Here is a 17,504-nt window from a genome sequence, read left to right on the forward strand (position 1 = left end):
TAAATTTATTTAGTTTAAAAGGTACTTTAAATACCTATAATATACTGTATATAAACAATAAATCTTATAAATAAGCGTAAACAAAATGGCTACCGCATATGATAGTCTATGGAAGGTGGTATCACTCGTTTGCTCCTTGTTCTATTAGCCGACTGATATTTCAGATGAAAATTAATTTCATTAAACTGGGAAAAACTGGCTCACCTTTTTAATCGCCAAGTTTTTGGTTTACACGGAAATTGTAACCTGCAACCAAGTTTTCGAGCTCAATGCACCGTATTTATGTACGTTCTTAAGTAGCTATGTAATGATTTTCAGTTATCACTTCACTGTCAATTTAAAGAAAAATATATTAAGACAAAAATTGTTTATCTAGCTATCCGTGGAAAACCTTCAGAATTAGCAACAGGGGGCGGATTGAGACGGACCGCACTTAATCCTTCTCTAAGAAGTCTTTGCTTAAACGAGTTCTAACGAGCTAAAGATAAAACAATTACGAGGACGTGATTAAGAGTTACCGAGGACACTTGTTACGTCTTATGAGCTCAAATCAAGTGCCAAAGATGTGTTTCAAAGTAGTTATTTTGCTTATCTGGGTCGTATGTTGGCTGACTTTTACGCCAACGAATTATAGTTCTGATCGGTCAATTTAATCTGGCTTTTCACTGTGTGGGTCACTTCAACTATGTATACGGTGTGTTGTGTTTTAAAAGTTCTTATTAAAAACAAACAAAAAGAAATAAAAACAATATTTGTTTTTATTTCTTTTACTGTTAAGATGACATCTTACATAAGTAATATAATAAAAACTTTATTCGTGACAGAAATGGGATCAAAATCATCTATCGCTGGTTCCCACTGGGGTACCTCTGTTTTATAGTTACTATTACAATTATTCCGTGGTACATGACGTTTAAAACAGTTTTTTTGTAAAATATAGTCTTAGTATTCGTGTGTGTGCGTGTATTTGTTAGTTGTTATAAACGTACGTTGTGTATGTTGTTGGATCCTTCGAATAATGACCTATATATATGTTGCTGATCGAAATCCAATTCGGATAGTTTGTCTATCTCAGATTATTTTTTTTTAAATTGGACCACAAAATTAGGACAAACACATGTCAACATCAACTTACATACGAAATTATAAAAAAAGCGGTGCCGTCCCTAGAACATGTGGACACGACCAGCGAAATTTAGTAAATACAATAAAGTGTCAAAACAAAAAACAAACAACAAACAATTAAATATGCAACTTCTTTACCATAGAGACATTTTTAAATAATATTTAAAGAACTTTATTTCTCGTTACAAAAATGTATGTTATTTGTTATTTACATAAGTATATTAAGTAAATATGCTTATGTGAGCGGGATATACGTCGCCATTGGTCGTCCCAATTTTAGTGGTCTATGTTCACTCTAACATGCATCTTTTTGAGTTTGTTAAATTCGCTAATATTGCGAAATATCAAAGCATCACCGCGACAATACAACGTATACCGTGTTAATAATTTTCCAATAACGCTAAATATTCCGCCGCAATCAAAATGTGTCTACAGAAACAATTACGTATCAAAGCGACCTTCTTCTTATGTGCTTTTCACATTTCCATATAAGTAGAGCTATAAGCGAACCAATCTATTCACGTCTACACATCAGGGGGTCCACATTTGCATATAGAGCAGAAATTTATTAAATCTACAGCCAATATTCAGCTTTCCGACATTGAACTCTCACTTATTCATTGCGTTTCTGAAAATTTTATTTGATTGTGAAAGGTATTCGAGGTTACTTCGCCTGTTCATTGTAAAAAATTCAGTTCATTTTTCTTTAAAATCCCCTCTCAGCGTTTCGTATGACGAATTCTCATACATTTGTGACTTTTATCTAGAAAGTAAAACTAATAATACATGAGATCACTTATCCAAAAAGAGATCGTTCGAGGAGGCTTAAAAGAGTGAGTCTTGTTCAATAAAGTCGCGTAATAAAGAGTATACTAGATCTCTATGGAATAAATATTATTTTTTAATATCAAAAACGGATAAAAAATATCACATACCATTTATATTATCCAGTTATATCAGTGTTTTTCTGGTTAACGAGTTGAAATAGTACGCTTAATTGGTCGCGGTAATTCACGTCAAAGAGTGGACACGCCGCAGGCACCGCGGTCCCCTAATGAAACGACTTCAGGGAACGCCCGGGGTGCAATTATTGAACCGTTTGAATTAAAGAAGCAAACCGTTTCTCTAAGGAAAATGCAATAAAAATTCAACAGCGATATCGATACTTTGCCACTGTGGTATTACTTTAACAAACACTTTAATGGCACCTTGAATACATAATAATATAAGATTTGCTGAATATTAATCGATCTTTTAACTGGAGTATACTAAAATGTCTATGCCTCAGTTTCATACCGTCATTTGTACACCACTATGTCGCAGTCTTGATTTTTATAATCTTTCATTTACTGTGCATGCTTTCTTTTACCGCGTCTTGTATCCTTAAAATTATATAATAATCTTTATCTATGAACCTCGAAATAAAAAGTTTTTTAATATTAATAAATGATAATCGATCTTTGCTTATATTTACATAAGGTTTTTTTTAATCTTTCATTAATTACGTATCTATATACTTTACATACAATTAAATATTATATGTAGAATGTAATGTTTTTTTTGAGTCAAATAAAGTAAATTTTTATTATTATTATTTATTAAATACCTCGTCTTTAATTAGTACACAAATGATTAAAACTATTATTTATTACAGTTGTGAAAAAGTACAGTACAAATTAAATATGAGAAATAATACAAAGTTCATGAAAACTTTTTCAAACGACTATAATTGGAGAATGTAAAGATCCACTGGTTATTAAAAAGCTTTATTTCATACAGAATATTGTAAACTATTTTTCCATTGGAAAAATATCATGTTTACTTTTACAGTGGACTTCGTGGACGGGAATAAAGCTCACAGGAATGGGCTGAGTGCTGTTGCATTTTAATTAATTCCCTTTTCTATCGCGATGTACCGTTATCAGGCTGCCACAGGCGTCGAGGACAAACAAATTTTCCAGAGAACCATTTTGATACGGTCATATTGTATTTTCTTCGTGATCAATGCTTCTTTTTTATTGAAACATTTCGATAGTAATAATTAATGAATTTGTCTGAAATGCGTTCTGAAAACCCCTATACACGATATGCCAACACAAATAAAGGACTTGCGTGGAGCACTAGATTGCGATTTATTTGTATCGGAGCGATTGTACGGGGGAATATAAGCACTTTGAATGCTGTTTTTGGATAACAAATAATACGTATTGAGAAGAACTGCGTAGCTCAACCTCTACGCCGTAGATAAATGAGGAGATAAATGTACCGCAAATAATTAATAATTTACAATAGCATCTGAACTTAAACTACACGTTAGAAGTTAATTAAAATAAATTTTGTAATTGTTTTCTTTATATTCGTTTTAATAAGAGGTGTATAGGGATTGTAATCACAAACTTGAGAATATTTTCTGCAATGTAATTATTATTATGTTTAATTGTGTATACTCTTGCCGTGGAAATCGAATAGCTGAGGTACTTGACCTATATTATTTTGTTAACAGGCCCTAGACGGTCAGAACATTTACAACGGCTGCTGCACACTGCGCATCGACTACTCAAAGATGACTTGTCTCAACGTGAAGTATAACAATGACAAGTCCCGGGACTACACCAACCCGACCCTGCCGTCTGGAGACGGCGACACCCACCAGCTCTTGACCAGTGAGTTGATGTCACTGCGCGCCCGCCTCCTGGCCGCATCCGGGAAGAGTTAGTCCAATACTAATCCACATCTGCCCTTGACAATCTTTCAAGTATACGTGATCCGCTGCTGAAACAAATGTATATTAAATGATTTGATGATAAACAAACTATTGGACAGTTTCTTCTGTCTCCATGTATACAAAAATGTATCTTAGCGAATACTCTCTAACACGTAATTCCATTTTAATGGTTTTTTTTTTGTTCTGTAAGTTTTTTTAAAGATAAACAAGATAAAAAAAAAGTTGTAACATTTGTAACCATAGATTTGAATCCTTACTTTATGTTACAGTAAAGTAAAAGTTTACTCTGCTTCCTTTTTGACTAATTCTTCAGTAATAATATTGTCACTATACTAAATATTCTTAAAGTAACTTTATATGCTTCAATATTTGTTTCGCAACGGGTCACGCCTGCGAAAAAGGGCAGTTGTCACAAGCCTCTGGACGCTTTAGCACCTTCCTACACTGTCGCAACAACCGCAATGTTTGTCTTCTCTAACGAAGTTTTGTTTAAGTGTTTGTTACGACGTATTATATCCCCCGAAATGTGTTAAGCACTGTTTGCTAACCGTTCCCGAGTTTATCTTTGCGAAAGCACTTTTCTCGTTTTAATATTAAATATACGTATTCTTTGTATAAATGTTATAAGGTCCATAACAACGTCTTATTTACGGCTGCAAACTTTTGCATTAAGGCTTTTGTATTATCTTCACTATTCCATTCTATCTCGTATTGTGTTTATTATTCATAATCAATTCTAAATGTTTCCACAGTGACTAATAACTTTTCATAAATCCCCACTGCACCGTAGAGGGTTGTGATATATGAGGATTATTCCGACACACTCGATTTGTTGCTTTTGTTGTTGTGCCGTTTTACATTCAAGGGATCGAGCAAAAAGATAACATGATGTTTTACGTCGCGACTTGGCTGCTATGTTTTTAGTTCTTTGTTCTAAATTGTAATATTGGCGTTGAAAACCCCAAAATTTTTAAAAAGCTCATTGTTGTTATAACAATAGATTGTGGTAAAATAACCTGAGAATTTGTATTTTTTTTAATGTAAACTTTGTAATGTAAAACTTCAATAATGGTTTTTATTAACTAACAAAGAGTTTAAACACTTAAGTCGTGTACTTTACTCTAGGTGGCGGTGTTTTAGCACCATCTTTCCTTGGCCTCGGATCAGGATTGGCCTCACCATACGGTGTTGGAGTCGGAGGAGTCGGCCTGCCAGCTTTCGGAGCCCTGACTCTGACTCCAGCCTCACCGGCCCTTCGAGCTCTCACCGCGCCGCCGTTGCCCCTAGCAACCGTCCTCCTCGTTTCCAACCTAAACGAAGAGGTCTGTACTACACAAAACACTAACCGCTAATTACCAATACCGTTGAACAATGTTAGATTTATTAGATTATATAACTATGAAGCAAATTGATGAACTATAGTCTATTGACAAATTGTGCATTACGCTAACACAATAGCCAGTAACGTCATTTTATTAAGTGGGATCGCATCGAAAGACTAATTAATTAAACCATAGTCGGCGTTACGGGCTGTTCTATATACATTCCTTAAATAAGTTGCTAATTTTATTTATAGATATGAAGTCAGATATCTTTTACGACTATTTATAATACTATCTCTTTTCTCTTTCCTATTGTTTTAGATGGTCACGCCTGACGCTCTCTTTACCCTTTTCGGTACGTGTGCACACATTCCGTATTTTATATTAAAACATTAATATTACTATACTGAGCCCCTGTCTGCCTGGAAGACAAATTGTCTAACATTCTGGATTTCTTTACTGATAACTGCATCCATTGACTTGGCGCCGACGCTTCGCTTGTTAACACTTTACATTCTGTGATCATTCTCAGCTTTATTAACTGACAATTTGTGTTTCAGACGTTTTAAATGTAGCCGATATCGAGTTTCATGTTTACTTGCTTCCGAATTCAAATATTTAAAAAAAAATTTGTACCGTAGATGTCCACGTAGTGATTGAAAAAGGTCTAAAGTAGCTTAGTGTTAAAAGCCCATAGTGTATTGCATTCAGACAAACGGAAGCTTTACGTGACCAGATAGAGTATAGATTTTCTCTCTTGTTTTTCCTTTTCAATAATACAATGAAGCTTGTAGTCCCATGTAGTTTGAGAGTTGATTACGAAAAGCGTAGGATAAATTGACATAAAATATTGTTCCGTATATAACACAATTTTACTATTTAGGAGTGTATGGTGATGTGCAACGAGTGAAGATCCTATACAACAAAAAAGATTCAGCTTTGATTCAGATGGCGGAACCTCACCAAGCTCACCTAGGTATGTCTATGGCTATAAAGGCGAGTTTCGTACGAATGTTTAGACATTTATTTTTGCCTTTGAGCACGTTCGTCACGGATTTGTGAATGTTCTAGTGTTGTATCTCGTAAAAGCAAATAATGATCGCACTTATGTTGAGTGAGTCACTTGTTCTCTATTTATTATTGGCTTTTTCTCTTAAAGTAAGTGTTTTTAACTAAATATATTTTAGGAAAATATTTACTTCCTATTTAAACCTTAAAAGTTAAACTTTAAATAATTGTGTAGTTGATATCGCCTCGGGAACTCTATATAAAATTCAAATGTATTGCTACAATTCCAGCAATGACTCACATGGACAAGCTGCGCGTCTTCGGAAAAGCCATGCGCGTGATGCTTAGCAAGCACCAAACCGTGCAATTGCCGAAGGAAGGGCAACCAGACGCTGGACTTACACGGTATGTTAACATCGTTTTTAAGTATAATTCTGTCACAATTAAAAAATTATTTCGCCATTGCGTGCTTATTTTGTCCGGTTAGATTCTAGTGATAATCCAATGTTAAACTTTTTTTTCTTTGAGTTTTTATTAAAGTAAACCACATCATATACATATATAAACAGCATATATATTACATAAATGGTCCAAAATATTAAAAAATAATAAAGATTAAATAAATTAAATAATAAAGATAAAAGATTTATATACACTTTCAATTTTAGATCTACTAGTAATTATTTGCTTATTATAAGACACAAAACTACCAACAAAACAGCCCTTTTTTTCCCACTCTCGTCAATGTCTAGCTACGTACGTACGTATATTTCATTCAAAAATCTAACCAGTCGTTGTATGTTTTCAGTGACTACTCGCAAAGCCCACTGCATAGATTCAAGAAGCCGGGAAGCAAAAACTACCAAAACATCTACCCGCCCAGTGCTACTTTGCATCTCTCCAACATTCCGTAAGTGTTTTCAAACGTCATAGCATCAGAATACTAATTCTTATTATAATTGCGGTTTAAATTTCACAGAATTAATCGTGCATTTTGTATACGTTAAAGAATTTATAAAATATATTTTTAAACGTATAAACGAAATTGTTATATAAGAATTTGAAAGTGCTGAAAATTCCAAAAATCTTTGAGAAACATCGCACGGAATGTTCACCTTACATTTATCCGGAATTTCTAAGTTATTGTTCAATTCCGCTTCGAGTTATAACAATGAATGTCCGCAGAGCGACCGTCTCCGAGGATGACATAAAGGACGCGTTCACCAAACGCGGATTCACTATCAAGGCATTCAAATTCTTCCCGTGAGTATTTAGTTCATTCCCAATTTCATGTATTTTTTAAATAAAAATATTTTCTATGTTTTTATTTATCTTGTGTAGAAGACATATCTTGTGGGAATCTTTATGATAATAAAAAATAAATGTGAAATTGTTTTTGACGCTGGTTTATTTAGTTTTTTTTCCGTTTAAACAAGTACTTAACTGTAAAAACGTGTACAATATTTTCACGTTCAAAATTATTTTATTTTTATTTTAAAATTAAGATGGCTTTTATCAAAACAGATTTAGTTTTTTTGTTGTGATCGCTAATTGAAAAATATGAACTGAAGTTCTGTTAAAAAATTCAGGAAGGACCGCAAGATGGCGCTCGTGCAACTTCCGTCCATAGACGACGCGGTGGCGGCTCTCATCAAGATGCACAACTACCAACTGTCGGAGTCCAACCACCTTCGGGTCTCCTTCTCCAAGTCAAGTATCTAAACATCCGCAAGGAATATCACACAAGTGTCGCATTTCTGCCTAGTGTACGGGACGCAAGCAAAATCTCAATTTATTTTCAGAATTCTTAATTTGAAACTACTAGCGAAAAGTAGTCTTTGAAGTATGACGTCTAATGTCAGTTGTCTATGTAATGTCAGATGACACATGCCTCGAGATGTTGCCTGCTCACCCGAGAAAATCTCTGGCGACTACCTCTCTCACGATCGAGAATAACTCGACTGAAATTATAATGTATCTGTATTACGCTTACTTGGAACAGTTTAGATAAGTGCTATAACTCTACTTCCCTAGTGAATACGTACGTTTATCTAATTTAAGAAAGCGCCATCTGTCGGCGACTGTTAATATTACAGCAATAGGCATAGTCAGAGAGGTTTTATATTTTGTGTGGTATTTCATTCCGTGAGTTATAAATTATTTTGTAACATTATATTTTATTTTTATATTAGATATATGTTTCCAGTGATCGAAGCAGATCGCAATGAGATTGCGCGGAATTATTTCCATTTTTGCGATACCTATGAGCAATGTCAAACATTGCATCGGTTGCTTCTGCGAGCATATTTACACTGAATATATTCACTTTGCATTGTTAAACATAAATATATTTCTTTTGTCACATTAGTTGCAGTTATAAGATTATATTTTATACATATATTTTATTCACTATTTTAATATGCACAATTTATTATTGCATTTCTTATTAAGTATAGTTTTGTGCGCATACACATTTGTTATTTTTTAAATCGCTCTGATGTTTAGAATGTGTATGTGTGTGCAATATTAGTTATAGACAATTTATTATCGTTAAGTTAGATTCGGTTCGAACCGAAACAACTTCACTTCCACGTTTCGTTATTTAGAAAAATATTCTGTCGGTCGTTTTGATGATTCTCGGTTAGTTAGTGTAATCACAACTCATCTGTCTGCGGTACGAGTGACGTAATGACTGTTTCCGAAATTTGTCAGAAGTCACATGACGTTCGACGCTAGACCATAGACTAGAAATAGTGTAGAAACTATCACTAACGGTACGTTCAGTGAAATAATAGTGACGTGATGCATTTATTTGATGTTAATTTATATTAATGGTAGCTACAACACTATAAATGCGCGTGCATGTTTCACTAAGTGATTAAGTATTTATTTATTCCTGGTTCGACATTAGAGATGCGCCGTCGCGGCCTCGGGAAACGGGATCCGATTAGCGCGTCGTTGTCAGTATTTACACTAACTTTAGCGACAGTATTTTAGTATAAATCTCTTGACACTTTGTATATAAAATCACTCGGCTCCGATTTTCTACTCTACCTACGCCAATTGGTTTTCACACATCTTTGCCTTCTTGGTTAAACATGCGTCTAGTCCAATTCAAATGAAACTAACCCAGGGTTTAAGTGTTTTTCTTACGATTACTAGAACTCATTCGCCTACGCCGCTCGGCGTCTCTCCTCAAATTGGACCAGTTTAAGTGTTCAGTTTTACGTCCATTCAATGTGATTAGGCAAACATGCGTGAAACAGAGACCTGATTTGACGACTAAGAATTGTTATCGTGTTCGTTCACGGACAATTAAATCAATTATTTTAACAAATATAAGTAACGTTAGGTGTTCTACCACTGTTAACGGTGATTTCATTACTCCGTACCTCAACTGTCAAGTTTGACAATCGACTCGAAATGTAAATTGTCATATAAATCAATTGTTACTCTTAAGCTTGTACTCGAGTCACAAATAAATGCATAGTCGTCTGTGCAAAAGCGCGCGATTCAAAGCTCTCTCGCTTAAGACGTTTCAAGTGCAAAGCGATTAGGAATTTCTATCTCGATATTAACGCAGACGAGAATTATTTACACTAATGAAATTGTATCATAATTATACATCACGTATATTAATGATAAAACTAGAGCTTAGTAAAATGGTTAAATTAGTTTTCAGTAAGACGTAAGAATTGTTAGAGTTGTACTAAATATCGTTTTGGAATATCAAAATGTAAGTAAATCGGATTAATGATGTTAGGAGACCAGGGTGTGGTGATATTTTGCACAATTCTCAAATTGAGGAAGAATCCGATTCACGGAAAGCGTTTTTCAAAAGAGGTTGAATTTTAGTCTTTTAACTCGAGTCGAGTAATGACATATCTGTATTCACGAGCGCCACTCGCATTGATTTCGTTTTGACGTTTGGCAAGCGTTTGTCAAATGTCAAATCGGCGAGTCAGTCCCTCGCTCGAAGGCACGTGTGGCGTTTTCAGGCCTAAGAATTCCTCAACACTGGTATTGACTAATAGATAATGTATGTGTTTAGAAAAGTATTTTAAATATTTAGGATAATATTGTACTGTAAGAGGTTAATTAAATCTGTGTTTAGAATGAGATGCCAAATTTAAAGTCAATACACATTATTTTAGGTAAAGTCTTAAATTAATCTTAACATATTAAAAAGTTGATGAAAAATGTTACAGTTAAATTATATTTGAGAGTTTTATTAAACGCAATTTATGCAATTTTATTCGTAGTGAGGCCATTGTTTCCATTCGTTGGTTATGTGTTACTGTTAATGGATGAATGTGTCTGTTCGTTCGCTTTTCTGTTTTTCTCTCATTTAACCGTCTCCCGGTTCGAATATTACATTTCATGACACCCTAGTGCATATCATTTATCTATTTTTAGTTATGTAACATCTATTTATCGTACTATATAAGCTGTAGGTACTTTAGTGATCTATATCAATATGAATAAAGGCCAACATATCAGTAAATAAAGTTCGGTTAAGGCATTACGGAATTTCTATCCTTTTTTCATTTTGTCTCCTCGTTTATAGTTTTAAGTTTCGAATATATTGAAAGGTTTCTTATTTTAGAATAAGCCTTTGTGTGTTTAATTTCATTCTTATTTTTAGTTTCGTAATTAAACTATTATACCCATTAAATGCTTTTCTTTATTTCTCCTCGCCTCATTTTATTTTAACCGCTCCTCAACTATATCCAAACTTTTCTGAAAGGGTTGAAATAATGTGTAAATAAAATTTTAAAGGGGATCAAAAATAAATGATGTGCATCGTCGATCTAGACATACCTTAGATCTAACTGTTTCGTAAATATAAATGACACCCGCATTCAACGTTTCAATAATATCTTCTTTCGACTCTTCTTATCTTCTTCTTTCTTATCTCAAATGTATTTGAATGAATTTAGGAGGATTACAGGTTGTTAAGTTAACGCGGAGGGAGTGAGGGACGTTTAAAAACCGATATTATTTTATTAAGGATATTATCAAAAGAAGTTACGCACAGGGTAATACAATTAAATTTATTTTTACTTGTCCCGATTTGAAATCGGGAGGTTCTATTTATCCGTGCCACGTCCCTTAGTGCGACGAGTTGAAAGAACTGAAACATTCATATTGAAACGTTAAACTATCAATTAGACAAAGTGTATAGCTGTCAGCTACACTCTTGGTATGCGACAGTTATTGTTAAAATATCCAGTGTAAATACCTATATACAACTTTATAAATAAAAATTATTAGTATTTATTACAGATTTACCTACATAATCATTAATTAAGGTCTTAGATAAAGTAATCCTATTCTGACAGTAGTGGTTAATAGGTGAATGAAATGAAAAAGTAAAAATAATCCTTGTAGTGACTCATCTGCCCCGTACTCGTTTCTTTTCTTCCCTTTTGAAATAAAGGTGTGCAAATTAAAGGGTTGTGTGTAAAGTTAAAATAGTTTATTAGATGTATACAAACAGATTGTCCTGAAATGTTATTTCACCGATTTATGTAAAGCACATCTGTTTATTTTATCTGTGAATAAAATATTTGACGAAAATAAAGTTATTACTCAATCCTACAGTTGTTAATTCTTATTCAATCAACATATTTACTTAATAAAATGTTTTCTTAATATTATCGTTATTGAGTTTATATTTTATTAACGACTAGTTCATATTCCTTTGAAGATAAAATGAATAAAACTATTAGAATATTTTAAGCTTTTTGTAATAAAATTATTAAAAATGGTTTGTGTTATTTTATTTACCACTTCAAGGTATTCATGTTCTATTTGTATTATTGAATTAATTATTTTAATATATAGGAGTATATTACTAAATCATAAACAAGACAAATAAAATAAAACAGCAAATAAAATCATGATAAACTCATGTTTAACGAAGGTACACTGAGCTCTTACTGCCGCACTTCTACATATGTAACGAATTATTAATTAGTAGAAAATACTAATGCAAATAAAAACTATTGTATTGCGGCGCCACCTAGTCGTACATATACGCACCGCGTGACCTAACCAACTATAAATGTAGAATTGTACAATAAGGTTAGTTGCTTTAACAAAACACAGATGGCGGTGGTATTATCATAAAACCGTTGTCAACTGTCATTGAGAGGCGAGCCAAGCGAATTACAGGCTTTTGACATTGATTATCGTCGTTCAGTTGTCTGTCTTACGGTCTTCTATATAATTATACTAGCGACCCGCCCCGGCTTCGCACGGGTGCAATGCTGATACTAAACTGACACTACAGAAAATCTGTGAACGTTGTATATAAAAATGTGGGTTATCCATAAGAGATAGACCTATACCATCACGGACTTTTCTGTAGACCTTTTCAATGTGTACAATACTTAGTACATTATTTTGATAAAACTCGTAGGGTTCAGCCTGCGTTTGCAATGTAAGCGGAAAAAATGTAATTATTTACGACATCACATTAGAAACCTAAAAAATAACAGTACTTCTCCACTATTTAATGCATGTAATACATATAAACCTTCCTCTTGAATCACTCTATCTATTAAAAAAACGGCATCAAAATCTGTTGCGTAGTTTCAAAGATTGAAAAATTGAAAATTGATTGATTGATTGAAGATTGCGTAGATTCTCGCCTTGCTGAGCACACCGAGCTTTTTGGAGGCTAATTTAGCCGTTCCCTCCAAGTGACCGCGAAACTGAACATCGTTCGATATGTCAACGCCAAGTATTCCAATACTGGCTGTGGCTTTAAGGAGAGTGTTTTCGAAAAGAGGAGTAGCGACAAAGGGTGTTTTTTTAGCGGAAAACGCGCAAACTTGTGTCTTTTTGGTCTAGTTTAGTCTGCCACAGTCAGAGACTCCACGTAGTAGAGTTTCTACTTCAGACACAAGTTTGTTCCGGTACTCATCGACATCTGCCCGAGAAATACTTGCCCGGCCAGTGTAAAGAGTATCCCCAGTGCTGTCATCCGCATAGCAATGAATGTTGCTAAGATGCAACATATCATTGATATGCAGAAGAAACAGGGTCGGGGATAAAACACAGCCTTGTGGGACCCCAGGGTTCGCGCGTTCCGACCGAACATGCTCCGTCGATGACGACCTTGATGCTCCGATCGGCCAGAAAGCTGGAGATCCAATCGCATAATTTCTCGGGAAGCCCATAGGCTGGAAGCTTCGAGAGCAGTGCTCTGTGCCACACCCGATCGAAGGCTTTCGCTATGTGCAAACTAACCGCTAGAGCCTCCCCCTTGGACTCAATTGCCTTCGCCCATCTATGCGTAAGGTATACAAGAAGGTCACCAGCCGAACGACCACGACGAAAGCCGTACTGAGAGTCACTTATCAGCTGGTGGCCCTCCAGATACCCCAAGAGCTGGCCATTAATAATGGATTCCATTATTTTGGAGAACAAGGAGGTTATCGCTATTGGGCGATAGTTGGACGGATCGGAGCGATCGCCTTTTTTAGGGATTGGATGTATCGAAGCGAATAATATATAATAATATTCAGAAAGACTCAATCAGTCCCACATGTCCAAATCACAATTTTGACATTCGCGAAAAAAGGGGACCTAAGGCTAAATTATATAATTCTTACGGTAGCCTAGACCCAAAATCCGGGAGGCGGTATACAATAAGCGGCGCACTGTCAGTGCAACGAAAAGATATACATTAACAATTACGTTCGATGGCTATTATTTGTATTTATTTACTATAGTAAATAAAAAATATAACATAAGTAAAATTTTATAGTATCTTTCCTCAAATTGAAATTGAACATATACATTTTAAAATCTTTAAAATGGCTGTTCTATGTATGTTCATCGTAAAAAGAAAATTATATTATTGAAGACATTGAATCCAAAGAAAACACTTTTTTTGTTTGTAAACGTAGGCAAACGGGTAGGAGGCTCACCTGATGTTAAGTGAGCCCTTGTACACTCACATTGCCAGTAGGCTCGCAAGTGCCGTTGCCGACCTTTCAAGAATTGGTACGCTCTCTTCGTGAAGGAACCAAGTCGTAATGATTCGGAAATACTTCAGTGGGCAGCTTCTTCCACGTAGTGGTGGTGCGCGGCAAAAACTGCCTTAGAAAACGCTCAGTTGTGGAACGACGGACGTCGATATGATAGGTATTTTGTATTTTGCCTTGACGTCCGATAATGAAACTCAGCTGCAGGTATTAGATCGAACAACTCCTCTGAACTCTCTCCATGGTAAATGTGTTAGACGATGCAGAGAGTACCCACATCTGTACGCAACGCCAAGATCAAGCCGCACGGAAAGTGCTGTTTAACATGTTGAGAACATGTTCCTTGGCTGAAAAATAAAGAAAGGCATTATGCTGAAACTTTTAATTCGATTCCAGATTTGACAATTTCAGTGTTGCAACGTTATGATGAGTAAGAAATAGTGACGTTGCGAAATTATTCGATACGGAAAATTGGAATATTTCCGGATCAAAAGTTTCATTTTACACGTATTTGTAGGGGTTGCAGATCATTACTTTTTCAGTGACAGTGAAAGCTTTTCGAGGACGTTTTTTTCTTGGAGACAAGAATACATACACGTCTTTTTGTGATGTACTTGGCTGAGGATCCATTTGTATGGAAAACCAAAATAAATAGATTTACTTAGAGTTCACAAAAAACTATAAACTATACTACAATAAAAAACCGAAATATTAACTTTTTATAAAATAAAGCAGATGTTTCCAATTAATAATTATATTAAAATAGTAATGATTATGAATAATTATGTATTCATTTAAATAAAAATCAATAATTTAGTCGTTAATATGTACACCAAGATTATGATTGAATGACATAAACATACATCGCGATTGTTTGTCAATTTTTGTGTACATCACTACACTTTTATATGTGGTATCATTATTTTACAAAATGACATTAGCTACTGTCAAATACGGAATTGAAATAAAAGTCGTGGTATAGTTAGCGTATATAAAAACTGGTAGCTATACGGCTAGACCCCTACCGTATATAGAGTATAGAACTAGATAAGCTTCTAAAATAACAATAATAACTAAAGAGAGAAGACATTAACGTGAAATACTTAAGTACAAGCGAATAGTAACATAGTATCAGTTTTTGTCTCTATTGGCGTATCGGGTTTTATTTGTTTACCACCGAGCCGTTGGTCGGCTTGGTGGTTCCAAACATATTTTTCAGTGCAAACCGACTAAATTGCGAATCATGTTACCAACGTCAGGTAGTTGCCACAATTCGTGTCCTTTGTAAATAGTTGGATTATAATATTCGCTATCTCACACGCTGTACGCTGATGCCTGGGTTATACCATAGTCCGTCTACTACCCCTACGCTTCCATCAGTCAGTACTCAGTGAGTCACTTTCGGTCTATAGAGTATAGATAAAAACTAAAGAGGAATAATTATTAATTCGTAGACCGTACTCTGTGATGTTATTTGAAAATTGAAATATGCATTTTGAAAACTCAAAAACGCTGAATACCTATATGTATTTAAAAAAATATTCTTTTATAGAAAATAGACGCAATAATATGTTATAATAAATATTATCATTATAAATATTATATAAGTTTTATATTTAAATGTGTTATTAAAATAAACGTATCGAAAGTAAAATTTCGAAATGTTTCGGCTTCTCAATAAAAAAATATTATTTGGAACAACATTGCGATTAACTCCTGCAACTATAATTCCGTTTTTTAATACTCCTAATAAAAATGACTTTGATAATCTTAAAACTAACCCAAAAGATAGACCTATTACAGGATGGGAGAGAGTTAGACAAATGTTTACTACAAAGTATGTAAATATACAGATATGTATGTGAATACATGTACTTCATGGCAATACTTATTAATAACTTTTCTTTTCAGTGAGGATGATGTTATTTCTCTAGAATTGCATAATGTCATACAAGCTTCACTAACTGGAGCTTTTTTTGGTGCATGCTATGGAGGTTTCTTAAAATCAAAGGATGCATATATCTCCTTTTTGGAAAACAATCAAGCTACTATTTTTAATTCTACTTTTGAAGCAAAGGTAAGAACCAATGATATTGTACATGAATATATTGTAAATGGAATAGTAGTGTAATAGTTTATCTATGTACTTTTAGAGAAAATTGCAAGACTATGTGACTATAGCATTTGCAAAAGGTGCGGTTCGATGGGGTTGGAGGCTTTTTATCTTTACTGGAATGTATACGTTAGTATAATTCACTTCTTAATTATAAAAGTTTTTAGTATCAAAGATAATGTCAATGTGATGGTGAAGCAATTCAATAAAAAAATTTCAGTGTAATTGCAACTACAATATCAGTGTATAGAGATAAAAATTCTGTATTGGAGTATGTGGTTGCTGGTGCAGTCACGGGAGCACTTTATAAGGCCAATCTTGGTCTTGCTGCAAGCATAGTTGGTGCTGGCCTAGGTAAGTTAAATTTTATTAGTGATCTACATTTTAACAGCATAATTTTATATGAGTTTTGTGTGAAAGGAACATATTTGCCACAATTTAGGTTTGTCAAGTGTTTGCTTAGGGTATGTCTATATTGTGAATGTATGCATGTAAAATTTATACATATATAAATGAATGTGTTCTGTTGTTACAGCTATATTAATGTAGATTTGTAATGTATAAGACTCCAGTGTTTGTAATGTCTTTTCTTTTAGTAAAAACCTACTCAACTTGTTTTTAGGTGCTGCCCTAAGTCTTATTGCTGGTATATTAATAATAGGTATATTGAAAATCAGTGGTGTATCAATGGCTGATATTCGAAGATCACTCTACAAATTAAAAGAGATGAGGTAATTTTAGTAATTAAGGGTTTACTACATATGAAATTAATTACATAAGTTTCTTTATGCTAATTGGTAACAAATTGACTAATTTATTTTTAGGGAAGAACAATACAATCAAGGTGTGGAAAAACATGCAGAAGAAAAACACGATAGCTTAACAAAACATCATGATCAGTTGGTTGAGTCTAAAGGAAAAACGAAAGTTGATGAACTATAATATTTCTTTAAAATGTAGTTTAAAATATAAATTAAATTTATAATGAATGTTTATTCTTTAAAAAAATCCTGCCTCGCATTATACAGGTATAACCTAATATCATAATTTCCATAACCCATGATTCTTTTTGAATCTGATATCAAAATTCAGTTGTTAAATTTACTTTTCCACATTCTGACATACAAGTATTCTTTTTTGTCTAGTATTCTTGTTTGTTTTACATTTGAGGGAATTGGGTATTTTACCAAAATCTATTTACATACATACCTTTA

General features: G+C 34.0%; 2 protein-coding genes across 8 annotated transcripts in view; both read left to right on the plus strand.

The window, feature by feature from the left end:
- The window catches only part of LOC111002135 (polypyrimidine tract-binding protein 2), a 323,058-nt gene extending 312,203 nt beyond the window's left edge, over nt 1-10,855 (plus strand). For 6 of the 7 annotated variants that reach the window (XM_045630521.1, XM_045630522.1, XM_045630525.1 and 3 more), the window contains 8 exons: nt 3,629-3,836; nt 4,976-5,172; nt 5,494-5,527; nt 6,056-6,148; nt 6,471-6,585; nt 6,989-7,090; nt 7,366-7,443; nt 7,770-10,855. In XM_045630521.1, coding sequence (XP_045486477.1) covers nt 3,629-3,836; nt 4,976-5,172; nt 5,494-5,527; nt 6,056-6,148; nt 6,471-6,585; nt 6,989-7,090; nt 7,366-7,443; nt 7,770-7,902 — 960 coding nt within the window. In that variant the 3' untranslated portion in view covers nt 7,903-10,855. The remainder of the gene's footprint in view (nt 1-3,628; nt 3,837-4,975; nt 5,173-5,493; nt 5,528-6,055; nt 6,149-6,470; nt 6,586-6,988; nt 7,091-7,365; nt 7,444-7,769) is intronic. The other variant, XM_022272246.2, reaches the window with a different exon arrangement.
- Nucleotides 10,856-15,550: 4,695 nt separating this feature from the next.
- LOC111002138 (RPII140-upstream gene protein) lies at nt 15,551-17,281 on the plus strand. Its single transcript, XM_022272251.2, has 6 exons — nt 15,551-16,014; nt 16,089-16,254; nt 16,331-16,419; nt 16,511-16,644; nt 16,913-17,021; nt 17,115-17,281. Exons 1-6 carry the CDS (start codon nt 15,839-15,841, stop codon nt 17,230-17,232), a joined length of 792 nt encoding a protein of 263 aa, XP_022127943.1. The 5' UTR covers nt 15,551-15,838; the 3' UTR covers nt 17,233-17,281.
- Nucleotides 17,282-17,504: the final 223 nt, after the last annotated feature.

Source organism: Pieris rapae, chromosome 12 (assembly GCF_905147795.1).
Source record: "Pieris rapae chromosome 12, ilPieRapa1.1, whole genome shotgun sequence".
In the NCBI taxonomy this organism is placed as follows: Eukaryota; Metazoa; Arthropoda; class Insecta; order Lepidoptera; family Pieridae; genus Pieris; species Pieris rapae.

Bases quoted from the DNA above. Each gene is read 5' to 3' on its own strand.
- LOC111002138 (XM_022272251.2), top strand. From the start codon at position 15,839: ATGTTTCGGCTTCTCAATAAAAAAATATTATTTGGAACAACATTGCGA. The intron at 16,645-16,912 runs GTAAGTTAAATT...ACTTGTTTTTAG, and splicing joins CATAGTTGGTGCTGGCCTAG to GTGCTGCCCTAAGTCTTATT. The intron at 17,022-17,114 runs GTAATTTTAGTA...ATTTATTTTTAG, and splicing joins TACAAATTAAAAGAGATGAG to GGAAGAACAATACAATCAAG.